Raw genomic sequence first — 26,998 nt, 5'->3', positions numbered from 1 at the left:
TGTTCTGCAATGATTTGTGTTGCTTCTGAACACAAGCAAACAAGATGACAGCAGCTTGAGCTATAAACAGTTGGTACTCACGATAGTACGAGGTTGAGGACAGATACACCAGGCCATTGTTCTGCTGATTTATGGACATTTCCTGCTTCTGGTGAAGGGCAGGTCCGAGTTAATAAGGCAAAAAAAAAAAAGTCAACGCGAGCGGGTTTCTTCTAGAATATTGCTGTCTTCAATAAATAAAACCTTTCTCGTTTAGCCGACAAATTTTCTGTTAAAGAGTCCGGAGCGGGAGAGCTTAAGGTGGGTAGATGGCATTTGTTTGCTGTTTTCTTTCTTTGGAAGGAGCATGGGAATTGATGGCATCACCCAGACAAATCCTGTTCTTGCTGGTATTTGTCATCCTGATGTGGATGTCTGCCATCTTTGAACAGGATGACTCACAGGGACTTAATGTTTTCGGCTTAAGGTCATTTAATTCCTTTTACAGACCAACAAGCTCAATAATGGTCGCATCACGTGGTAGCTATGTGCTGATCTCAGACGAAACTATCAAGTCCTCCCGCTTTGCTTCCACTGCCGATGGAGAGCTTGGGACAATTTTTTTAGAGTTTGCTTTCCATGGCATGTAAAGTGTTACACTGAAGTTATAATTCAGCAAAATAATAATAATTATAAAGAAAGACTTGAAGCCTTGTTTGATTACACATATCAACCTTCTCCTCCCAACCCCGGTTGGCTCCCGTTTGGCGGCTGACCTTTGGTGTGTGGATGTTGAGGTAGAGACAGTCCTCGCTGGTTCGGTTGAATCCAGGCACGTGCATGTCGATGTAGGTCACTCCCATCCGGGGCTGCGGACAGGCGGGGGGTAACTCTATGGTCTTCAACACTCCCTCCCAAGGTTTCGGGGGGACTGGAGCCTGAAACAGAGAGTTATCCGTCTTGAGCAGCAATAGCGTGGCCTATACTACTACAACAACAACAACAACAACAACAACACAACAAAGTACATCCTCGACACGTATGAACAAATATTTAATTATTAACCTCCACATACCTGTCTCTATTATCTATTATCACGCTCACATCATGGTCGTACTGTGATTATCTATTATCAGCTAAGCCGTCCTCAAGTCACCTATATCTTTATTTATTAATAAAGCTGAAGTCATCTGAGAAAACAAAAAGAGAGTAGTGAGTAAGCGAATGCAACTTGCAGACATACAACACCCACAAGATCATTCTCACAGTGTTTAAACAATGACGTGTCTGCGTCCGGGACCACCCCGGGTGGCTAAAACCGTTGATGTGATTCCAGAGGGCGCGAGAGGAGGAGCGGATCACGTGCAGTGCGAGGCGCAGGTGGCCTGTGGTGTGTGCGCCATGTTGCTGAAGGTTCCGAGCCGCCAGGGGGCGGTATCGTCCGAGTGTGGTATTTCTCGCGTGAGCCACCGCCAGTCCACCTGGGACTGAGACCGAGTCCTCGCTGCACCCAATGACGCCGGAAGTGCCGGGACGCGCATGTGTGTGACGACAGCAGAAGCCAAAATACGCAGTGCAGACATTTTCCTCTTTGAAATTAAAAAAAAGGGAAAGGTCCTAGTCTCGAGAGGAAAACGACGACAACGATGATGATAATTTAGAAATATAAGAATGTGACACAGATACTTAGAAGGACTAACAGCCTCACAAGACTGACTGGACTCTATCCCTTCCAGAAGACTCATTGAACAAGAAGGCTCCTTGTTTTTGAAACACATGACCTGCACACTAGTTAGTGGCATGACTGACAGAATAATCCTCCTCCATAGACACAAGCGGCCACGGAACTCTGCCAGGGAAACACAGCTGCAAAGCACATGAAGTTTTCGGAAGAGATATTTGGGGAGGCTCACCTCCTCCGATCATTACAAGCAACCTCCTGATGCATGCAGGGACGTGAAGAACGCAAGGGATGGGCTGGAACTGGGCGGGACTTACAAAATGAAGACAATTCCCCTGAGAACATGGTCTTTAAGGAGGCTTGAAGTCTGGGGATATCATGAGTTCATAGTCCTCAAAGAGGCCTGCAATCTGGGGATGGCGCCATCAGCTCACGAGCAAAAGGTGGCTGGTTCAAGTTTCTTTCACGTCTGTGAGGTGAAAACTTTCCAACCCACCCAACAGCAAGCCGTGTGCCTGCTTTAAAAGGACTGATGACCGGTGGAGGAAGGAAATGGTTGGGCGACACCCTCCACATTCTGTGCCTTAGACACGATGTGCCACTTACAGTTCTGTCTTGTCCTGTGGTTACGTTTCCTTCTGTAAATCCTAGCTCCGATGCTAACATCTAGAGAAAGAAAAGCTAAAACAATAGTATAATACTTTTATCAACTTTTTCTGTTGCTGTTTGAAAACATCTCTTAATTCAGCAACTGTTGTGCACCAAAACATTCCATTTGTGAAAACTTGTGTGACCAAAGCTGAACATCCTATCACATGCGTGAATGTGTTGACAAATGTCCTGGAACATCCCAGCTAAACACATTCACACAAGTAAAACATAGTTCGCTTTGTTTATAAAATCGTGCGAAGGAATAAAGCAGTGCATCCCCTTTGTACATGCTTCAGATGCTAGAAAGTAGTCCGAAGACACTGCATGCAATCACAGATCAGAAGCTGAGTACTTTCTTCTTTGACCAAACACGGAATTTAATTTTAATTTACAATGAAACTGCAACAGAAGTGTCACTGACATAATTTTTGAAATTTTCTGCTTCGTGGTGCAAATTAATTCTAAATGTCATATACACACACAAAGAAAGACGAAAGATTACTTGTAAAAACTTAATTTAACATCGGCTGTCGAGGACAGCGATAACATTGACAGCAACTCTGAGGGTTACAAGGAAGGTTTGGGAACTAGAGACTGCTCAGCAATATTCCTAGTCTTGTTTTTCCATTTTTTCAGTTCGAGAAGAATTAAAACAATGTTTGAATCACGAGAAGGAAAGAGAGTAGTTAAAAAACTTTCAACACACCGAAGACTGTTGGAAATGTCGATCTCTCCGAGAAAAATGTTTCTTTGCAAGAGGAAAGACGGACAAGTGTCTGGACTTTCTGCAATCATTACTGACAGCGAAGCACCGGGACGAGTTTTACGACATCGGTTACGAGGACGACCAATTACCGGCATACAGGGCCGACAACTTCCTGTAGACGGCGAGTTAGGAGCGGGCGAGTGGCTCTCAGATGCATGTCAACGACTACGATGGACGTGGACACACTGTGACCAGGGCCGTGCTTAGGGGCAGGCGGACGAGGCATCTGCCTAGGGCCCCGCGCTTCAAGGGGCCCCGCGCTTTTGATTGATATGTGACTTTAGATCCCAACTAAAACCGTGTGATCGTGGCGTGAGGGCCCCGCACATGCCCTTTGCCTCGGGCCCCGCGGGGGCTAAGAACTGGCCTGACTGTGACACACTTGGTCATCGCCCCAAATTTTAAATGAATATTTTTCCCACCTCCTACCAACCTCATACTTTTTCCGTTATCAAGATAAGCGCTTACAAATATCACCAAGCACAAAACTAGGTCACAATCGTGACGTCAGGACTGTACATGTGGACGTTTACACTACAGCTAATGGCGACCATATTTCTGCGCATGGCTACGTTTGTAGGAAGTATCTCAATAACAGAATGATGTAGGGATATTTATCCAGATTTGGGCAATAGTATTTTGTACCAAGCTTTTTATCTAGTCATTAGCAAAAGAAGATTGCACAGCGCTAGACCTGTAACGTGATAACTACGTGGTGTCAACGTTCCGTAACGGTTGTGTGCTGTTCCCAGTTTCTCTCCCCCCAAACACCACCTCCACCACGAGCGGTGGCCTGATGACGCCATTGATCCTCAGTTGGAATGTGAAAGAAGGAAACTGCCGTCTAATCAGAAACCCGGAAGCAGGAGGAGAAGCGGAAAGTACCGACAACTCGGCTCTCGAGAGACTTAATGGCCGCCTAATGAACGGCTTTCGAGACGCGCAGACACACGGGGCGCACGTCCTCGGCGGAAGTCGCCTGTTAGGTGGGATGGACCGCTCGTCCATTTCTTCGGTCAGGGCCAGAGGAACGGCCGCGCGGTGCTGCATGCGGCAGAGAACGGAAGCCAATCAGGAGTCAAGAGAGACATCGGCAGTTGACAAACGTTACGAGCCAACAGCAGCACCTTGTCCAACCTCCAGAAGGACAGTAAGTTCTCTGGGACTGTGCTTCCTCGATTGTCGGTTCCCGAGACACAATTCACGGAGAGAGGCAGGCATGGCGAGACCGATGGCGGGCAACTGCTCGATGGCGTGTGCACGAGGACGTCCTTTACCCAGATTGTCATTTCAGTGCGCATGTCCTTATATCTTTACTTCGAAGTCTCACAAGACGACACGCGCACGCACACACTGATACATTTGCTATTTTATCTTTGCTATTGCCTGTACCTCCACCATCTCGATTGGTTAAATATCTGTTAAAATGCTTCTACCCAGAGTTAATAGCGCCTTATGGAGAGGAGGAAGAGAAAAGTGAAAAGGACAGGTCATTCTTGTCAACAGTCTTGTCACATACGAGTTGCCCGAGACAAGATCGGAACCTGCGATCTTTTGATTATTATGGCAGTGGTGTCAGGAGGGTGTTTCAACCACACGTTTGAGATTATAGGAGTGGTTTTAACCACTGAGGTACCAGCCTCCCCCTCCTCCACGTGTTAAAGGTATACCGCGTGTACAGTGGGTGGGGGAGAGAGGGAGGTGGGCACGTGCACAGCGACTACAGTCAGAAGAAACTGTGATAGCTGCTGAACGATAATGTGTAGAGACATCTAAGGACCCCCACAAAGACACCAGACGGTCGTGGACTCGCAGTTCATGAAGATGATGACTGGAGCTTTTGGTCCTGCTCTCTCACCGTGCTGCCTGCTCAAAGGAGATGAAAGGAATGCAGAGAAAGAGAAACAAAGAATGACAAAGCCCCGCTAGGTCTGAGCTCGTCTTGTGTCCCTCCCTTCCCCCCACCGGATACTTCAAGGACCCAAGAATGATGTTTCTTTTCTCGTAAAGGGCATGAGAACATGAGATGAAAAAAAAACTATTTATTTTTGTTATTGTTGCCGCTTGTTCGTTTGTCCTTTTTTTTTCCTTTTTGAATTTATCTTTCTTTCTATTTTAGCTTTCTTGGTTTATTCGTTCCTTTATTTATTATGTTCGTCATTGGCTTTTTCTTTCTTTTTTTGTATTTTTTTTTTAGTCTTTACATTTTTTTTCCCGTGTACGAGCTTCTCAAAGCTAGCTCCTACTGACTGTTCAGCATTCTCAGTATTCCATGCATCCCGGGTAACTTACATCTATTCGTATATACCCATAATCTTGTTTCCAAACTTTCAAAAGGTTTTTTTCTCTTTTACGACTGAACTAACTTGGGTCAAAAGCCTGCGTGTAGAGGGTAGGAGGTGACGGAGTGTGAAGTCATCCCAGTGACAAATTGAAACAAGACAGTGTTGCCACAGAAAACATGCCCAAAGGAAGGAAAAACAAAACCCAGGCAGCTACACCCAACAGGCTGAATGTAGGTTAGAGACCAGGAATCTACTCTCTCTGCATATTTGAAACTGAATCTTTTAAACACCGAAGACAGAATGAGAAAGGACGAGGCCAGGTCCTTTCTATGACGACTGTAGCGATGTTGACCGTTGAAGAAAGACTTTGTTCATTCAGTCTTCCATGTGCAGTTCACACTTCACCTTAGCAACGATGGACACCAGGAGGCCTCCCAGCCTCAAGGCTTCCCCTCCACACTGTTGTTGCCCCTCAGGAGGGAGATAGGAAGGAGCACTATCAGTGACTATGAATGGGGGAACTTTGTTTGGCAAGATCGACGATAAAGGGCCTCACGGATCCCTCCCCGCACTGGAGTGTTACGGGTGGTGGGGAATGTTGGTGTGGGGCACAACTCGTGGGAGATTCCTGTCAAAAGTCAACATGACATGGACAAGCCATGCTACAGTGGACTGGATAGTTTATCTTTATTTACAATTCTTACCTCGCCTTTTCCCCATGTTGACTAATGTGTGGTCTACACACCCTGTGGAAACTAAAGCAATTAACGAAATAAAAAACAGTAAAAGCAACAGAAAAACAAAAGGAATGACACCTGACATCTGACACCTGAGCAGTTCGCACCCTGCGTTTCCTCTTTACTAAATTTTCGTGACTGACCTTTCAAACAGCTAGAAAGAAAGGGGTTAATAAGGTAGTAAGCCTACTCCCTAGCTTGTGGGGTAGACAGGATAGGGGGTGACAAGAAAAGCTGCCAACAGCCACTAGAGTGACTAGAATGTGTGAATGAACGACTGGATGGAGGCGAGAGTCACGGTAAAGCTCATTCAAGACGAGAAATATGCACGGGGGGACTCGGGAACTGAACTCCCACTCCCTCCTCACAACAAAAATGCAGCTCATGTTCGCATCGTGAGACGAGACAGAATGGGCAACGGCCTCGTGTTTCAGGAACTCACGCGCTAGGTACCCCTATCTGTCCACCCGTAATCCTCAGCTCCCACCCTGGCTGATATTCCAGTCCCTGTGGCTGCTCCTCCTGCTGCTCTGGTTTCTCTTTCAGCCAGACAACCTGCAAACCCCTCTCTTCACGGAATTTGTTGTCAAGAAATGCGTCTCCTCGGACAGGAGAGCGCCAACAACGGTTGCCTTGCCTCTGTCATGGGGTTCTCTATTCGGTTCGAAGGTCTTCTGGGGTTTTTTCTGTTATTAATTGGGTGGGATAAGCAACATATTTATTTCATTATGTAACGGAAATCTTGCTGACTGCGGTGTGTAAATACTGGGATGTCATTTGATTGCTCGGGATGACTCCATGTTACTTGGAAGACTTTTTCACAAGGTGGCGATCCTTTCCTGTCTTTGCAATGCTGATTTTATTTTTCTGTTCTCTCTCTCCCCCTCTTTGTCTGGCTTTGACATTCCTGCCACTCATTCTCACTCTTTCAGCTTGTCTGTCTCTGTCATCCTCTCTCTCTCGACCTTTACTGAACTCAAGAGCTGGACATCGCAGTCGTGAGATACAGGTGCATGCGCACCTCAGCAAACTGTTTTCAAAACCACTTCCGTCTCATGCTCTCGGAGCACTTTGATATTTTGCCGCCAGGCTGATGTGGTCTCCCCCTCCCCCTCTACCCACCCCACCACCACCACCCAGTGTTTGTGGGTCCAAACCAAACATCGTCGCACCTACAGCAACAACGCCGCTCGCCGCCTCCCAATTACCGTTACAATATGGCGGTGATGCTGCCTGCAGGCCACAAACCTTCGCCTTTGCTCTTCGCCTAAACATCTTCATATGGAAACTCTAGCGCCCAGAGGTGGCGAAGAAGTCGCAGCATAATGAGGATCTGTCACATTAGAGGACTTAATTACACACACTACTACTGTCTGCGCCTCCAGACCTTTGCTGGAATGTCACGCATGCGCACTATTGTCGTGCCAGCCGTTGGGTGTTATGAGAAAAATAATTTAAAAATGTGTTGCCACAGGTAGGCTGTGGTGAGTAATTAATTATCACTCAGTTAGCTTATTAATGGTTGTACATGTCGGTACTCGGGGTACATCCAATGCTTGTCTGTGTCTTTAAGACATCGGGAAAGTCAAGCCGCTCGTTTGTCGGTTCTTCATTTTCATTCATGCATTTAGTTAAGTTTATGTTAGTGTTAGTCTTGAGCGGTTCACTGTCGGTTCGTTTTTAGTTTTTTGTTTTGTTTTATTTTATGAATGAGGTTTGATGGACCCTGTAGTTTTTTGTAGTAAATTCCAGTCAGCTACCGAGGCATGGGCTTCGTGCGCTCGGTTCAAGAAAGGTCATTCTGCAGTGAAAATTGTTCTGCTGGACAGCTTGACCTTTGTCACTTTAGTGGTGGTCTTGATTTAAATTGGTGGAATTGTTAGTTTGATGAAAAAGAGAGAAGAAATGAAAGCACTGCTTCACAGACAGATGGAATGGCTGGTCGAGCAGTCCGAGACTGAGGGCGGAGCGATATTGCCAGTCTGCAGACAACCATCTGAACATCATCCATGTGACGTGCCCTCGGCTTCGCCCCTTGACCTTTGTGTGAATGATGGACTGGAGGATTTTACAAACACAGGAGTCGATAGCAACATCTAACACACTCACTCACACAAAGCATGCGCGCGTTTTTTGTACATGTGTGTTGTGTGTGTGCTCTCGCGCGTGTTTTCGTGTCTTTGTGACACGCACACACATATTCCCCCCACAGCACTCACGTGAGCACTACTCACTCGCCAGCGTCTCGGCCTCACAAGACTATCGTCTGTGGGTACAGACAACAACAACAAGAAGTTCAAAAAACGTTTCACGTACCAATGCGTCAAGAAATAATCCGCGGACTACTTTGCGTCAGCTCTAGAAGCGAGTTGTGTGAGGATAAAGGGGTGAAGGGGATCGTGGGGTGGAATACCGTCGACAGGTTATTTCCAATCAAGCGATATGCGCCACCTAACGGGGGAGGTGAAACGACCAACTGGCGGGTGGAGCCTTACCCAGGCTCTAGCCATTTATACTAACGTGACTGCGTGGGTCACGTGATACGAAGCATCCCTAGGTCACGGCGCCGCGATCTAAGTTCATCCACCCTGCTTCCCAGCTGCTGCAAAGACGGAAATTGAATTATTTTCGAAATAAAGCTGCGGTAATCGGTAGTTCCTAGCAATGAAAACTGGAACTTTCACTATTAATCTGCAAAAAAAGGACAATATAAAATGTATTTTGGGGTTTTATAGGAACGTTGAGCAAAATTGGGTTAAATTATCTACGTTGAAATAACATGATTTTTTTACTTTAATATTTTAAATTAATAATATTTAATTTTTTTACTTAAAATTTTTAATATTGATTAAATATTGTTGTGCAGAATATTCTTGCTGAGGTGGATTTATGTTTTTGATTCAGTATCATCTGCCTTTCTGGCAAACCGTCCCGTCATGAAAGATATTTGAAAAGCGGGAAAAATGTTGAGGCGAGGGGTTAATCACCTTTCAGTGGATTAATCCTTCACACGTGAAGCCTACCTGACAACCCAACACTTAAGTTCCTGTCGACGTTTGAAGTTTAATTTCTCAGTGCTTAGGACCTGCCAAACACACTTGTCTGTGATGTGCTCGCTTCAAAGACCGTGGCTGCTCACCTGAAGCACCAGTCGGACTGGGGGCAGGTCACATGAAACACAGTTTAAAGACTTGTCCCTCCGTCGGCAGGGAAACAGATTCAGTTTCCTCGGAACTGCATCAGACCTTGTGTGCTTAGAGATTAAGGTGCTTCCCTCATTACAGGGAACTAATTGCTAACAGAAAGATTACATTTTGTCTTAATTTCTTAGCTCAAAAGGAGCTTGTGTTTATTTACACTACAGTGATTACTGTTCATGCAAGCAAACCTCAGCATTTTGCCAGACAACATGCCGATCATTAATGTCTATAAGCGTTTTTTCTTTCATCTTTAAGTTAAAAAAAAAATTCTTTTTGACAGGCGTGAATAGTTTTGCTATTTTATTGTTGGTTTTTATTTTTATCGTGACACTTTAGATGATTTCTGATATAAACTTCTATTTGTTTTTAGTAATGTACTCTCCGGGTCGATTTCTGTCATTTTCTTTTCCATCTGGGGTTTAATTGACGATTTTCGATCCGTCTATTCGTTTATTTTATTACCAAGCTTAAGCATTCACAGCATCAGTTTATTGAAATATTGAAGCCCGTGTACTTCTAGTCTCCCTTGTAACTTAACAGGTTGACAGTTCATAGACAGCAAATTCCTCTTTTTCTATTGGAACCACCACTAAAGTTCTAGACTGGATAAAATGAAAATAAAAAATAACCATGATCCGGAGCACAATTAACACACACACACCCACAGTCTCCTTTAGTTATTTTAAGATTGCATTTTTGAATTACTCTTTTTCTTCCAAGTAATAGAGACTTTAATGCCACCAGACCTGAAAATGATTAAGCAGTGGTGGAAATCATATTTTCTTCTCTTCAGCGTTGAATATAAATTTTCCGTGTGTGTGTGTATCCGTTTGTTTGGAAGAAGATTTCTTCTTTCATATTAGTTGATATTATATTGCAAAGGATGGAACTAGTTCTCTTTGTTTTCATTCAGTCGCAACGTGTGAGCCCTGCGCAAGTTGGGTGGATACCCAGGTCTGAGACAAGGAAGCCAAACATGACATCAACTGTAAAAAGACATTAAACCATCTCGATGATGGAGATCAAAGCCGGCATTCTCTGTGGCCGTTAGTGTAATGGCGGCGTCCGTTGGTGTGTGTAGACTTGCTGCTCCACACCAGGCTCCACATCTGAGCACCGGCCGCTATCAGCCAATCATTGGGTTAGTTTATCACCGAGCAAGTAAAAGGCTATCTCAACACTAGAGTCGCATTTAAAATGGGGCAGGGGAGATCACGTCGACAACAAGTCCAATAACTCAGAAAATAGACACGATGAAGGGAGACAACTTTTCAAGGCGGTCATAACAATCGCCGCAGGGCTCTCGACTCATATCACCTCCACAGTTTTTGGTTTCTGAAGTTGTAATTGGATAGATTCAATAGAAAACGGGAATTATGAGATATCCAAGCATGAACTCGTTACAAAAATTCGTGGAATGTTGAATGTTCAGATTTTAATTTGTTTCTGGACTTCTGGGCGAGAAAATGAAACATTGGCGCAGTAGTACACGTGCACTGCGCACCTGTCCCGAAAAAAACTGGCAGACGAGGGTTGTAGAGAGCCAGATCGCCAAACACACCCAGTCGGTGATTGGGTAATTAAGTTATCACACATAAACAAGTGTATCTGAGACTGGCATGTTATTTGGAGAACTTTTTGTGCTTGAGTTGGCTAAAATAAACACAAAGGTAAAGGATTCCATATCCTAGAGGTTTGTAGGGGCAGCAAGATGTGAGTGGTTCACTCGTCGCAAACACAGTAATAGGGAGACGAGTTCTACCTTTCTTTCTGCCGCCTTTCCTTGAATAAAAGGAGTCAGGGTCTATGCTTTGATATCCTGCTCTGGTCCTCATTAACAAATGAGCGGCTACTGGATGGCGTTCATTGAATCGATGAAGTTGCTGAAGTTGGTTTTTTTTTTCTTGCCTGTTTGTAAGAGCCTTATCCTCTAACAGCTGTGAGATAATTAGAAACTGTTTTGTAAGGCTCCTTCTTACGTTTACATGTACACATATAAGCACACTTCTACACGAACACATGTACAAATGACATATACCAAGAGAAAAAAAATGATGAAGAGAGACAGCATCTGAAAGAAAGACAAAGCAGGCGGAGCTCTAGCACCTGCTAACAGGTGTTGTGAAAACATCCGCAACTAAAAGTCTGGGTGTTAGTGATGAAGCAAGGGTAAGTCTTTGCCCTCGGGTGAAATGGGGAACTCAGCGAAGACCGTCTTGTTTCCCAAGTTCAAAAGCAATGTTGAGACCACGAGGGCACTACTACATGTTTCTTTACCCCAGGCCATCTTTTCCACCTGTTTATAACTAAGTTTCCACCTGTAAAACTTCTGTGGGGTCTGGATGCCACTTTATAATTTCAGAAACAAGATACTCATCCTCGAGTTCCAGGGAAGCTAAAATAACTTGTCTCAAACATTTACATACAAACCTAAGGGGGTAACTATAGAAAGTAGGTATTTTATAAATCAGTATACTGAAGCACGATGTGGCCATTCTACACAGGACCTCACAATGCCTCGCCATGGAGCTTTTCCTCTTTTTTTAGGAAACTGACATTGCTCTAGATGAACTTCAATAACAGGGAGGGCGCAAGGATGGTGACGACTGAATTACGTCCCCAACCCTTCTCTCCAAACTCCATCCCAACTCCTCCCCCTTCTCCCCAAACAACTGAATGAATCGGTTCAAACGACATTTTAAAAACGGACATTGCGGAAAAATCACTCTGAAGATGAACTTGACAGCCAGGATAGGAGAGGAACCATGGCTGTCTGGGGTGTCCATCCTCGCCTTGAAGTACCTCCGTGGGAACAGGTAACAGGGACACATTGCCAGGGAACCTTTCCTCCATCATTCACCTGCCACGGTTTCTTGCCGTGACCTATGTTGACATGAAGGGGTTGACCTGGGGTTGGGGAGGCAGGAGGGAGGCAGGCCACTTCGGCATCTTTCGGCTTCATTTTGAGGAATCCAAGGCAGGAGAGATAATCCAGACCAGCCCTTGTGGCAGACTTGTTCGGTGAACCTCATTCTCTGATGTCTTCTTCAATTCAGTCGTGGCCAGTCAAGATCATGAAGCTCTCACTTCATCATTGGAAGAACTAAATTTCACAAACTAAAATTTTTACATGTTTGTAACCCAGCATTTAATATCTACGACCCTCATCCCTTACTCTCTCCAACTTCGTTAAAAATGACAATTTATCTCTCTGTCTATGTGAGTGTGATAGAGAGAAAAGAAATGAGATTGAGAGTAGAAAGATAGATAAAATGAGCGATGACTTAGTTGCGACATTTCGCAATAGAAGTTGTAAAAATTCAGTTCAATCCATGGGCTTAAATACAGAAGAAGAAAAAAGAGGAAGAAGATAAGAAGAAACCGGAAGATGAAACGGTAGAGGTGGTGGTGATAATAACGACAATGCATCATGATGACGACGAATTTTTTGTTTATTAAACTGTGTGTTAAAGTTCGTTATTGTATGCCAGGCAAGATAACCTGCAACACAACGATGGTGTGAGTGCTCAAGTTTCCTTTCATGTCCTAAACACTTCTCATAAAATCCAGTGTGGCAACCAGCTCTCGGGTACTTGTGTCCGGTCAAGGGAGTGCAAAGCCCCTGCACCCGCCACCCGTGTTCTGTGGTTGTTGTCTCGCTGCTGTGCCAAACCTCATGAAACTGCGAGATTTCCACAGACACTGCAGTCGGCAACAAGATTCACAGAAGGATGGAAAGTCACACCTGTGGTATAATTACAGGTGATCACCGATGAAATAATTTCTGCGCTTTGATCGTCGGTCATTTTAGCACACATGTTAGCGACTGTTTCAGCCAACAATATCTGTAAAACTGATGATGGATCCATGTAAACACAAACATAATAACAACATGCAGACACACAAACATCCATCAGTTTGTCTACGTTAAAGATACTTTCATAGACATGCTTCACACACACACATACCTATACACATGTATACATATCTACACAGAGACATCAACCGAAAACAAAACCAGAAGAAACTTTCCTGTGGTTTTCTAACTTTAAAGTTATCACCACCTCGATTTTTTTTGAACTCATGAGACACGCTTTTCTAGACACTTCTCTACTGAATCATCTCCCCTGTGTGTTGGGGGAGACAACCAGGGGCCCACACATCATCCAAACGTTTGCTGTACTCGTGCTACCAGATTATCATTGTTGACCGACTGACAGTTTGAAGGAACTAACACTCGGATGCCTTCCGGAATCCTTTCACGGAAGTTCTCTCTCACTTCTTCATCCATTGCCACTCGTCGCTTTACTCTCCCGCCCATCTGTCTTCCATTCATCTTCATTGCGCCTGAGTGTCGCATGCAGCCAGTGCAGTCGTCCAGCATCACCACCAGCCCCTGCACATCCATCTCACTGCACAACCCTGCCCCGGACTGTCCACTCCATCCTCCATCACTGCTTCCGCCTGTTTCGATACGAGAGTGATCGCCCTCCACAGAGTGCATAGTACTCCAAAAGGGAGGTAATCGCTGTCAGAGAAAGGCTAATAGTTATTTCACGAAGTAAAATTGTCGACGATGATAAACTTGAGGACTGCACGTTCAACAACAAAACAAAGAATTTTCTGACATTAAACATTTTGAGTAATTCAAAGTTAAAGGCCTTTGCAGACAATCAACTGAACTGCGCATGATTTCAAGTTTAGAAATACTCCAGTGTTTGTTCTTTCTTTGTCTCTCGCACACTCTCTAGCTCGCTGTCACACTCTTTCTCTCGATCTCTCTCTTTCTTTATCTTCCGCCTCGGTCTGGTTCTCGCTCACTTTCTGTCGCTCCTCCCGAGCGCGAAAAGGTTAGGAGGACGAGTGCATCGGGGTGCGTCAGTAGATGGTCATCAGTTCTCGCCCTTGCCGCCTGGTTCGATGAGACTGGCGTTTATTTACCCAGGGTGCCACGGGCTGGCGCCGGAACAAATGCCCCGTTGATGACTTGGAGGGGCAGAGAAAGTCAGGACTCCCTTTTTTAGGAGATAGAATGATGAAAGTGTGCATGCTTGCTTGTGTACGCAGTGTGTGACATACAATTATATATATATTGTTGTGAGAGAGAAAGAAAGAGAGAAACACATACACATACACTCCAACACAAAGAGATATATATACAAAACAAATACAACACCAACAAAACGGACACAGTCAACACACACACATACACAAGGTGTATATAAGAAGAATTCGCTTATTAGAGTTATTTTTATGTGGGAATAAATTAATATAGAGGCAATTTCACTTTCCTTCCTGCTCAGACAGAAAGGACAGTCTCAAGCAGCCGGTTGTTCAGACTAAAGTTAATAAAATATGACAAATATTTAAGGCATTCAGAGCATGAAGTATATATATTTTTTAACATGAAAAACACTGTACAAGTCATCGATTACATTTGTCATTATTTACTTTTAAAAAACAAACAAAAAAGATATTTAACTTAAAGGAAAAAAACCCAGGACGAAAGAGAACGAAAGCCAAAAGTGTTCAAAGAAAAAGAAGAAGCAAAGCCCATCGGCCACTCGATCTGTTTCTCGAGGTTTCTCGCCACACGTGACTGGCTGCAGCCTCGCCTCGCACATGAAAGCAAACGACAAAAAGCTGTTGGTAGAGCGAGAAGAAAAACACAGAACTGAAGCTGAGACAGTCGGCAGATAAGAGAGAAAGGAAGAGCAGGCAGCCGACGAACAACGTGGTCTTCACGCCCTTCGTCACGTGACTCAACGTCGCGAGAAATAGTTCCCTCGCCACAATCAACCTCAGTCGCTCCATTCAGATAGATGCTTCCTTTTCGGGAAATGAACACAGTCCTACGAAACTGTCTACTTTATATGATTATGGAGCAAAGTGAGCTCCACCTCATGACTACGGCTTCTAATGTTAATCATTGCAGACGCGCGCGCATCTCGTCTCTTCACGAAAGATGGGGAGGAAGAGGGGAAGGGGGAAGGTGTACAGCATTGCATTACTCATTAATCCAGTTGAAGACCACCTAAAATATTATGGCAGCGACAAAACAAACAAAATATGAAGCAAAATCAAATGTTAATTTGAAAGGCGAGGAGGGAGATGTAAGGTGATCGCCATTGTACATCTTGCACTCGCGCTGTGGGCACAATGGTGGGATTGTACCTGTTCGTGCCTGGCCTCGTGATGGACACCTGACAATCCACAGGAGACTGGGAAACAAAATCCTGTATTTGTGCCTCAGATTCGTGGGACCGAAGTCTTCTCCACCCTGTCACACCCGAGAGTTGGACTGCTTGATGTTGTCTCCTTAACCCCCATAACGACTAAGCACACCTTGACAATATTGACTTTCACATTTGTCAATAACCCACCTTAGTCTAAGATTTACCTGTCTGCCTTGAGTCCGGCATTGTTATTTCATTAACTGATGCTGGAGGTCTGTTGTGTTGCTATTGTAGGCTTTTGTTTTCTGTAAATGTCCTGAGGGAGGATGAGGGCTGCGTCCTGTGTAATACTTCAGTTGTGTCGTGACTGCAGCTGTGTTTTTGACAATATCCATAATTAGTTTTAACTGTAAATTTATGGCAAATAAAATCTAATAGCGAGTGTAGCCGTCTTCCCCGCTCCCTCTGTCCTCCCTTCAATAATGAGATGCGTGACATGACCCGTTCGTGACGCTCCATGTCATGTTGCTGCTTTAACAAGACTTTGATGACATGGTGAGTTCCTGTCAGTCCTGTGAGAAATGGTTGATACCAGTTTGTAACGACATCCGCCGACCCACCCTGGTCACTGAACTCCACATCACTGATGATACGAGTCCGTTCTGGAGCGATTCAGTGTCGTCTGTGGGTCACGAGGGCAAGATGTTGGCGAGTTACTCTCATGTCACCTGCTAGGAAGTAACTCTTCCACCCCTGCCCCTCTCCCCCACCCACCTTCCTCTAGCGAAATTTTCTTGCAGAACCCTTATCTCCCCTTGCAGGTGCTTTTCGCAGTATTTAAGTCCCCCTTGTTTCTAACTCGTGCCTCGGTACTCTTAACCTTTAACCTTTTTCAGAAGGGGTTAGCTGTAGTAAGGGTTGACATTACCACTGACCCCACTACGTCATGCGAGACACACGAGCACATGACACTTGACACCTGTCCATGTGATCATTCACCTGTCCGTCTGCAACTCTGTCTATCAGAACTCGAGGTCTCACTCCTGTGAACTAATGTGTCTGTGCACTTGTATTCATCCCCCACTCTCGCACGCACGCACGCACCAATAAAGAGAAGAATCTTCGCGGTTACTGCCCCACATTTTTGTCAAATATCACCGAATCTCAGAAGTCGATTTACTATTTTCAGCCTGGAGTAATAAGAGCTCACTCGCACTTTTTTAGATGGTGAGATGGTTCTTTTTAAAGGAGTGGTGGATGGGAATTCCATGTCATCACGTGAGTCGAGTGAGCTAAGTTCATTTAAATCCATCCGTGCCAGTTGCATTTTAATTTTTTTTTCTTTTATGTTATCTACGAAAGAATGTGCGAAGAAGAATTCTTTTAGGTCATGATAAAAGTTTTCAAGTATATTTAAGCTAATAAGACACACCGTCTTTAAATTTAAATTTTAAACTACAAAATTAATTTTGCTTCTTTTCGTTGTACCATTTCTCTTTGTGTATATTTATCGATTTGAGAATCATTTGACTATTGACTAACATTTGACAACCTTTGACTAAGTGATTTTCAATGGTTGCTTCAACACAAGAGCCCGCTGTCCAGAATCTCGCTTGTGTCGAGACTTGCGGAGGATTCTGCTGATGAGGAGAAAAATGTCAGAAAGACAAGCCTAGAGGAAGGTGTACAGATTGGGTGAGTTGCTGTCAGTCACGGGAGGGGGAATCTCGGCATCGCCAGAGCACGTGCAGCCTCCGCCGGCGGCTACAGGGGAGATAAAGTGAGCATGCCGTGAGAGTTATCGTTCTTGCTATGGCACTGGCACGCAAAATGTAAATACATTATACATAGGTGGCAAGCGGGTTTAAAGGAGTACGACCACAATGTACTGGAACCTATTCCATTAAAACAAAGTGTCTGCCATTGTTTGTTTTTTTTTTTTTTTTTTTTTTATCCCTCCCTCCCCCTTTCCTCTTTCCTTGGTTGTTATTGCATGGAACAGGCTCATGACAGTCATGGCAATCTTGTCTCCAGTTTATAAAATGTCACTTGCTGGCAGCCAGTAGATTGATTTAGACTTCGATCACTTCTTGTTCAGTGCCAGCCTGTAGTAAGACCTCTACCTTGTCTACATGGCAGCTACGAGGTTGACGACTTTACAAAGTTTATTTCCGCACGAGACCAACAATTTAACTAAGCTTTGTCTGATGGTATGGGTGAAAAATCTCGATATCTTTTACCTGTGTGTGTGTGTGCATGTTTTAAAATTCATTTTTAATATTTCATCAAACATGGAATTTTTATTACAGTCCTGTGGTTGTGGAAACGAGGCTAACCCTAACCCTTGATGTGATCAAGTCACCTGATTAGGAAATCATTTATAAACGGCGACACAGAGCTCGAGGTCATCTCTCTAAAAACTAGAAAAAGCCATTAGCTGGACATAATTCTCCTCGTGGTGTCTTTCATAAATTAGTTTTAAGCTTGGTGTATGGCATTTGAGATTGTGACTGTCTACTCGGACAGCACGGAATGCTGGGCCAGTGAACGGACAAAGAGAAAACTGAACAGAAACAGCTTGCTGTCGGCTTAGGACTGCCTGTGTTCTCCTTTGTTATAATAATAACAATAAAGAGAGAAAATTAGAGTCTAGTAGAAAGGACAGCAAATTCATCAGATGGATACTGTACATGTACGTACTATTCAAAACTTCGGTCAGCCATTAAATTAAAAAAGTATGCACGAAATGATAATAAAAACATTGGTGCTAACTATTTCTATTAGTATGATGCGTTAATCAATATTATATTATGTATTTATTATTATTATTATTATTATTATTATTATTATATGCATAAATTAATATGCCTATATGTAAAGCGCCTTGAGTCTGGCTGATGCTGGAAAAAGGTGGTATACAAATGTGCTTATTATATTATTATTATTATTATTATTATTATTATTATTATTATTATTATTATTATTTCCTAACATTGGACCATACGTGTACTGCTGCAATTCTTCACCTAACCCTGTCCCCACCCAGATTTGTTCTCCACCCAAACGGCAGGAACTAGTCGGATGAGAAAGACTCCTCAGGCAGTCAACACCTCCACCCGGAATACGTGTCAGATGTAATTTGCTGACCGTTGGCAACGTCAGAGTCACGTGTCCTGTCTCCCTCATCTGAGTCAAACCCATTCTCTACCGCCATGGGTAAAATGTTTGGCCTTTAAGTGATAAGTATCTGCAAGTTGTTCACTAATCATAGATAACTGAGCCCAGAAAGACATTTATCCAGCCTCTAACTCTACCCGAGTTGGTAAAATGTTCTGCCTGCAGGTGGCAACTACAGCAACACTGTGTTAATGAACTAAAGCCAGCCTGCCCCAATCATTGTACCAGCCGATACTTTATCACAAAAACTCCTTCCAGCTAGTTCTTAACATGGGTATATTTGGTGGAGACATTAATAACACAATTTAGCAAAGAATTGTTCTAGACTTAACAAGTAAGCCGGACAGTACTTCCGGCACAGTGTTTTTATTTAATTTATCATGTCAGAGTAGAAAATAGTGTAAACTGAACACGAATGTCGAAGTCCCCGTTATTTTATTTCATTGATAAGTTTGTTGTCAGGGTAGAAATCAGTTATATTTACAAGAAAATTATTTCATCAGAATGAATATATTTGACTTTCGGCAACTTGGCTTGGTTTTCAATGAAATTACGAGTTGTGAGGCATTTTTTTTTTTATAAGTATTACATAAAAAGTAATTTATATTTTAATGTTAGTATTATAAAAGTTGCATAAAATAATGATAATTACTTTGAGAAAGTCTAGTTTACTATTTTTTACACATCCCTGCATGCCACATTTTGCTTTTAGTACACTTTACCTACATCCTACTAGCTAAAATCAAATGTACTTAAATAGCTAAACATAATGTACCAGAGTTAAAATGTTGGATGTCTTAAGAAAGCTAACACTGATGACTTTCTAGTCATAGTAAATTAGAGTAGATTAGTAATGGTGTATAATTAATCACAGCAATAATTAACACTGTAGTTCTTTTCTTTTACCAAGATAGGATGTGTCCACTAAACCATCATGCATCCAGCTACTGGCCAATAATGGTCCAATATAACTCAGGCTTGCATTTTCAATATCGGACTAATATTTTTAGTCAGCATGGCACCAAGATGAAAGCCATCTATTGGGCCATGGCCAAACATACGACCAACATCTTTCCAATATAGTCGCCAGAACGGATCCAAATGCCAACCAATATTAGTTCAATGTAAATTAACTTTGAACTTCCAATATGGCGCCAGAATCGTTTGTCATTATTGGACCATAATGGCTGACCATGTCTGGCCACTATTGGGACTACAAATCCGCGATGTTGAAGTGGAATAGCCAGTGGAATCCACAGTATGTATCATAGACACCATACAGCTGAATCCTGCCCTAGGTGGAATACAACTATCCTACATCTTGAACTTTGCCAGCAGCCTGATGGCATTGACTAGGACAGATCGATCAGTCAATACATTCTTTGATTGGAAATGTCGCGAAGGCATTTACGATCGGGACAAAACTTTTAACAAGTTAAAAAGCATCTTATTTTGTAAAATATTGGGACACATTTTGCGCAAATGTCAGATTATAAGATTAGTTATATTGCATTATGACAAACTTTATTTTCTCCAACCCAGGACACAACCTTAATAAGAGTAATGCATACAGACACACAGACACACGCACAGACACGAGCACTCATGCTAATACAAAATATTCAGGAAAGAGAAGTCAGTTGGAAACAACTAAACTGAATGATTAGCTCCTAAATCTCTTTCGTCTTACGAATTGTGCATCACGTTGCAGTGAATGAATTTTAACAAAAAGTGTGATCGCTTCTTACTACAAACCCATTTTTCTAAACCAAGATGGAGCTCAAATCTTGTTCATTGTTACGGTTTGTAACGCAACAGAGGAGACAATCACCTGTTTAATTTTTTTTTAAATTAAATGTCAGCGATGACTGTCGGAATAAGAAAGGTCGCAGGTCAGCAGAGAAAAGAAAACCACGAACTGGGGTTTACTCGCAAAGGTCTTTCACATCCAACCCCATCCCACTCCTCCCTCCCTCTCATCTTCCCACTCCTCCCTTCCTCTCTTCCTCCCACCCCCACCCCTGGTCCGGCACGCGCGAAGCCCTCCTCTACCAACACGAGTCTTTGTCCGAGGCTGAATGTCAGAAGACGTCCAGGACCTTCTGACGGCCGCCGGTGACCTTTGCGCGCGCGCGGAAGAGAGAGGTCTGGAAGTGATTTTTCCCTCCAGTTAATCAGTCGATCGGGAATATTGATTCCCCAGCTAATGATCGCGGCCTTCGCTTAAACGAAATTGTGCTGGAAGGTAGAGAGGGAGAGGATGGTTTCCTCTAGTTTAGTGGACAGTTCTTCTCCCCGCAAACAAATAATCAAAAAAACCCTCCCAAGTTTACACCCAGAAAACGAAGCTTGCCAAGAATTTACACACGTGTTCGGGTAGTCAGTCGATGGAGGGTGAATATGGAGTTGGCGGCCTTTTGCCGACTAGGCATCTTCACCTGATGCCGGGTGGATATTGTTTTATTGAGAGATGATCAGACAACTTTATCAGTGCAAGAGACTTCATAAGTTTCCAAACAAGTCATCATGACAGTTTATTTTCTTTTGAATTTCTTTGGTGTCACGTGATTACCGTGATTTCTCACGTCGCTCGTTAATTGCTTTTGTTCCTCGAAGTTAGATAATTTTAGTCTGTGTGTTGGTGTGTGAGTGTGTGTGTAGGTTTTGTCTTTATTTAAACTTTCTGTTGCTAACTCAATAAATGCCAAAGCCAGTGAATAGAATAATGTCTACATTTCGTTTAGTTGTACCAAATGACTGTCGTGTTTGTTTTTGAAACTACATAGGTTCCCTGACTTATAATGAATAGTTCGACTGAAGTATTTTAGACTTAACACAGGTTTAAGAACGATATGCATTCAACAGAAATTGTATTTCGAATTTGAATTTGTTTTTGGTATATTATTTAATTAATTGTACGATATATCGAACACTTTATTATTAAAATGTGTTTTGTTATTATAAAATTGATGAGTTTGACCAGTAGAAGACTAATGTCCGTGTTCTGAGCACATTAAAGCTCTGATGCTCGGTATGCTCGGTGTGTTCAATACATTTTTCGTTTACTATAATTTTAATAAACGAAATGTTTATCGGGACGAAACTCAAACACATTTACAGTCATTTAAAATTAAGTTTCCTCGCTTCAAAACCACTGAAAGCTGTAGATGTACGAGTAGTAACGCGTCTCAGTGTCGGCGATTTGCATAATTACAGCACGTGACCCGGCGCGTGACACGACGTGGACGAGACGCATGAAGACAGTTGGTCTGTAGATTAGCATTACACATGTTCGTCTCCGTCACGCACGTGACGTGCTTCGTGATTACAAGTGTCACTCACGTCACAATGGTCCTGCACGTCACGTGGTGAATTTCGTAGGACGTGCGCGACGTGACGTGCATAAATCAAATCATCGTACATCTACAGAATAGATGTCAAGACCCCTTGCCTCCCTGCAGCAACCCCCGGGGCTCGGAACACCTGCTGGTGCTAAGGTAGAGGTTGTGGTAGAGAGTCTGGTGGACTCGTCAGGTATTTATCGGATTTGAGTTACGTCACTGATTGTAGCCCTCACCTCTCTGTACAAGCTTAGTGTATAGATATTTGTATAATCTGTATAATTTTGGGATTGCTATGAGTTAGGCAACAATTTAATCCACTGGAACAGTGTTGGTGATGCCCATCGGGACTTGTTACCTCTTGTCCGGTCACGCGCGATGTATGTAACTCCTGTTTGCAGGTGTAATTGTTGTGAGTGTACTGCATGTATTCGACAGATCCCCCATTCCTTCACAGAAAACGAAATTTTCACCCACCCTCCAACAAGTATACCTCACTCGGAGTGTCTCTCTCTCTTCACCATAAAATTATTTCCGATTATATTTAATCATAAATATTAAAATGTCTGTGCTTTTCCTAAAACCATTTTTAACTTGCTCCCGTTAATACTTCTTTCGCTGATGCTGCTGGGACGATTTCAACTAATCAGAATCATTATCAGTCGTTGATAGTAGGCAGATGGGATGGAAATTAACGATGGGAATAAAACACTAAACAAATGTAATCGTCTAGAGGTGCAGACGACAAGCACAAAAACAATCCGTTCTTTCAACCGGCGATGTGAGTTTGCTCTCAATCTCTCGGTCCAACATCCTAAACTCCAGTGTCAACATGCATCATGCCCAATCACAATGACAAACATACAACGGAAACTTGATTTTTCTGTTTCTTAATAAGTCGAGCTCTGTTGATTAATCTAAAGAAATTGCAAAATTGCAAATGCGATGTTTGTGAAGAGCTTTGAAGATACTGTCAGCCCTCGCTCTTACAAAAATCAACAAAGTTGACTTGACATACACAAACATGTAAAAACTAAAATAAAACATTTTTAAAGCCAACAGCTGATACTTCCAGAATAAAATTAAAAGCTGTACAATATACAGTATAACGCAGTACAATTTTTAAAATACAATATTTTTGATAATGGCTGGAGTTACTAAATATATCTGCAGCTACATTTATTTAAAAAATAATATATATGACATAACCTTAGTTAAGAACATATTTCTTTTTTTTCTATATCTTTCTCTAAATGTGTAAAGCATTTCAGACGCTTGTATCCTAATAAAATATAAGTATTCATATAAGCTAATTTCAACTCTTGTCAGTTTTCCAAAAAGCCTGTTAGAAGTTTGCCAACCCCTGTCCTGACCTTTCTGCACTCATTTCATTGCGTGAACATCACTCACCTCAAACCGTAGTTTCCCGAGGGGCGGCCGAGCGTAGGGGATGCCCAGGTACTTCTCCACCCGCTTTCCACCCTGAAGCGTCTCCACCAGTCCCCGCACCCGCCCGTAGTTCGTCGTTCGTTCCATGAACCGCCGACACTCGCACACCGACGACAGCGACAGCAACGACAACGTCAGCGCCTGCCACCACCACCACCAGGTCCTACTCCACGACATCGAAGATGTTCTCCTAGAAGTCACGGAGCTGAGGGTCGACCACGACATCAGAAATTTTGGGAGTTTTTTTTCTTTTTCTTCGAGCGACGACTACGATGTAGCTTCGGCGATGATGAGGATGGATGAACGTCGATAGTCACAGCTTTCACTCCATCCTTCTCCAGACGGCATACTCAAAAATTAGATGAGGAATTCTTCAATTCTAGTCTGAAGACAGAAATTTTTGGTGTTTTTTGGTTTGTTGTTTGTTGTTTTTGTTTACTTTTTATGTTTGTTGTTCCGCTGATTGATGCGGAGTAGCGGAACAAAAAGTCCCCGAGTGTTTGTCGGAGGAAGCACGTGTGGACTTAGTATAACTCACGAGACAAGTGAACATACTGTTGTGTACCCGTGTTCAGCCCTCGGCAAAAGTTTGGGAAAAACAGCAACAAGACGAGCGATTACCACAGGTTCACCAATCCCGGGTGGAGAGGGCGGGTGGGACAAAACAAATCCACAACCAAACTTCTTCCCAGACGACAAGATGCAGTTCGCTCCACAGAAACTTTTCCCCAACAACCAGCAAACAAAGCGCGAGGCTGAGTACCTCTCGGTCTCCACGGGTAGACGTGTTTCCAAACGAATGGTTGGTTGTAAAACTGTTCCACTCGATCCGGGTAGCGAGAAATACACACACCCGGAGATGTCAAGCGAGCTGGAGGTAAGCTGGGTCTCTTTCTCCCGAGTCCCGATCCGCGGCTGTCGCGCTCGGCGCTTTATTCCTCCGCCACTCTTCAGCCTCTCCGGCTTTCTCTCGTTCTCTCTCTCCACACGCCGGTGGTGCGTCGGTCTGGCCGGCTCGGGACTCGGCGGGCCGCTTGAATGGGTCGGGCCTCGCCAGTGGTTTAAGTTGTCAGTTGATTGAGGCTCGAGATAGGGCGCTCTGCTACCCTGGTATGTTCCCGCCAACCCTGGGTACGTACATCCATGCCCGTGTGTGTGTGTGTGCGTTTCCGCGCGTGCGTGCGTGTGTGTGTATGAGAGGGGGAGGGTGTGCAGGTAGATGTGTGCATGTAACACTCAAATTCCAAGCCGGCAGGGAGTCCTGAAGTTTGGATCCACCCCATAAGTATACAAACACAAATCATCTATGAAATAATTTGTTGTAAAATTCTGTTGCTAGGCGTCCAGATGTTGCAGCATGTGACGAACATTCGACCCTGTGACACTCGGTCCTATGATGCGTGCGAGGGTGAGAGGTGAGACATGACTTCGCAACATTTCTCTCTCTACCTGAGGTCGACACTGACTTGAGGTCAACGTGGAGGGAAGGTAGCAGCAGGCCGACAGTTCAGTGTCACCTGTAGATGTTCACAGTAACAAACATGTGGAGTGAGAGTGTAAGATGGCAGAAATTACACTCAATGTGTTGGGTACGATTATAACAAATATCTTCCCCTGGCCACAAACCGCTTTTGGTCGTCAAGCCAGGCTATTGAAATCATTCGAGAGGAAAATAGTTCTTCCTGTAACTGGTAATTTCACAGTTTGTGTGGAAAAAAGGAGGAAATTGAAGATTTGAGGAAATCAGAGTGTCTGGCGAAAACTTGACAGTCAGGTGTCACATCGAGTGAGAGATTAACCCTCGCACTTCTGACTGTTGCTTGTTTGATGACAAGCATTTAAAGCACAGGTGGGGAACTTTTTTGCTGCAAGGGATATTTTATATTAAAGGTGTAGTAAAGGATGTGAGGGCGGTGATAAGGCTGTGGCATGCTGTATGACATCAGCGAGGGACAGGAAGTGTCGGCCATTGTTAGGATTCGAACTCACGTGATCAAGATGGTTGTAAGCAATGTCCAACTATATATATCATGTCATCAGCTGACACTGGCATCGAGCTGAAGTCATCGGAGGACGAGAGAGACGAAAGAGTCCCGTGCCTTATTAAACAACAACCACAATATCATATAAAACATTCAACTTTTCCCGTAAAGACACGAAGATAGGAGATTCAAACTGATCCTATTCTTTACGAGACTAAACAGTTTTAGTTTGCCTGTACACTCGCTTTAATAACATCAATCAGGGGCCACACAAAATTGTCTAATTAAAAATTAACTACAAAAATGCTGTGCATGCAAATTGTCGTGGCCGAGGGCCGTATGCAGCCTGCCATCAGGACGGTCCCCACCTCTGGCTTAAAAGAATAAAAGGATGGAAAGTTTTCTCCGAAATATAGGGTGAGACACAATACAGACCACTAACTTCCAAGATCTGAATGAATGAGACACATTTCATCTCGACAAACACCAGCATTCACCCAGAGAAGTGAAGATGTCGACATTAGATGATGTGTATGATGTGTTGTCAAAGCAACAGTCAGTGGGACAGTAATACGACCTGTGCATGCGCCTACATTCGCTATGCTCTAGGTTTGACCTCTTGCAGTCTGTACAGGTATCTTGAGAGTTCACTCCTATTTGAACAAATAGTTTGTGGTATCGAGCTTATGTCGAGGTTGTCAGCTGATCACCTGTCCCTCGTGTCGCATGTCGCGTGCTTGTCCGTTAGGCCTTCGCGCTCGTGACGGGCAACGGCTTTGCAGCCACTGATCCGAAACTAATCGATGTACCCTGGCTGGCTCTGCTTGATGTCGTCCCCCCCCCCACCGTTATCTTCCCCTGCCTCCCAAGGGCCAAGGCCATACTTTTATTAGGGATGCTGCTCTGTCTCGGTATTTTTCTCTATCTTTCAACGTTGCACACCCTTTTCAATTATTTTTTTTGTTTGTTAGCTGTTTGATTTAAAAACTGAGGAGGTAGGTTGTCAGTCGGGTGGCCTGCATGATGTTTGGAGTGGCAAGATGTCCGGGTGCTGGTTCAGCGAGTTTTGAAGGTTCGTAGGTTCTGTCCAGCAGTTTTACATCAGTGGTTGGCTGTACGCAAAGTGATGTCAAAGTTTACCGGCAGCTTCACCGGCTTGTTACCTACAGCCTCGACGTGAATCCCAGCCTCGTAGTAATGTCTTCTTAGCGGCCATCAATCCGCTTTGACTCCGGAGCGATGGGCTCCGCACGCGAGCTGACGAACATCTGTATAACACGTCGTCTGACGAGCACGCGATGATGGATACCTGCAAGCCGAGCGGTTCATCAGGGGAGGATCACTCACGGCGACGTAACGTCAACAAGAGAACAGAAGGAGAGAGGGACGAAGGAAGAGGGAGGGTGTGATGGGGTGACGGGGGGAGAGATACCTGCTGTGAGGTCTCGTCCAAACTGTGACACGGGAGGGGGAGGTGTGGGTGAGGGGAGGGTCTGTAGGAACTACCATGGCGGCAAGCAGGCTGTCGCGAGGACAACAACGGTAGAGTAAATCCGCTTTGCCCTCCACTAGAT

The 26,998-nt window shown here is 43.9% G+C and overlaps 1 protein-coding gene across 2 annotated transcripts in view; it reads right to left on the bottom strand.

Moving 5' to 3' along the window:
- Positions 1 to 24,487, bottom strand: part of LOC112574016 (acetylcholinesterase-like) — a 48,482-nt gene extending 23,995 nt beyond the window's left edge. The window contains exons 1-2 of one of the 2 annotated variants that reach the window (XM_025254797.1): positions 23,404 to 24,487; positions 714 to 917 (exon numbers count right to left, since the gene is read on the bottom strand). In XM_025254797.1, coding sequence (XP_025110582.1) covers positions 714 to 917; positions 23,404 to 23,667 — 468 coding nt within the window. In that variant the 5' untranslated portion in view covers positions 23,668 to 24,487. The remainder of the gene's footprint in view (positions 1 to 713; positions 918 to 23,403) is intronic. The other variant, XM_025254798.1, reaches the window with a different exon arrangement.
- Between the last annotated feature and the right edge of the window lie 2,511 nt (positions 24,488 to 26,998).

This window comes from Pomacea canaliculata, linkage group LG10 (assembly GCF_003073045.1).
Source record: "Pomacea canaliculata isolate SZHN2017 linkage group LG10, ASM307304v1, whole genome shotgun sequence".
NCBI classification, from domain to species: Eukaryota; Metazoa; Mollusca; class Gastropoda; order Architaenioglossa; family Ampullariidae; genus Pomacea; species Pomacea canaliculata.
The sequence above is the reverse complement of the archived record's forward strand: the minus strand, read 5'-3'. Positions and strand labels throughout refer to the sequence as shown.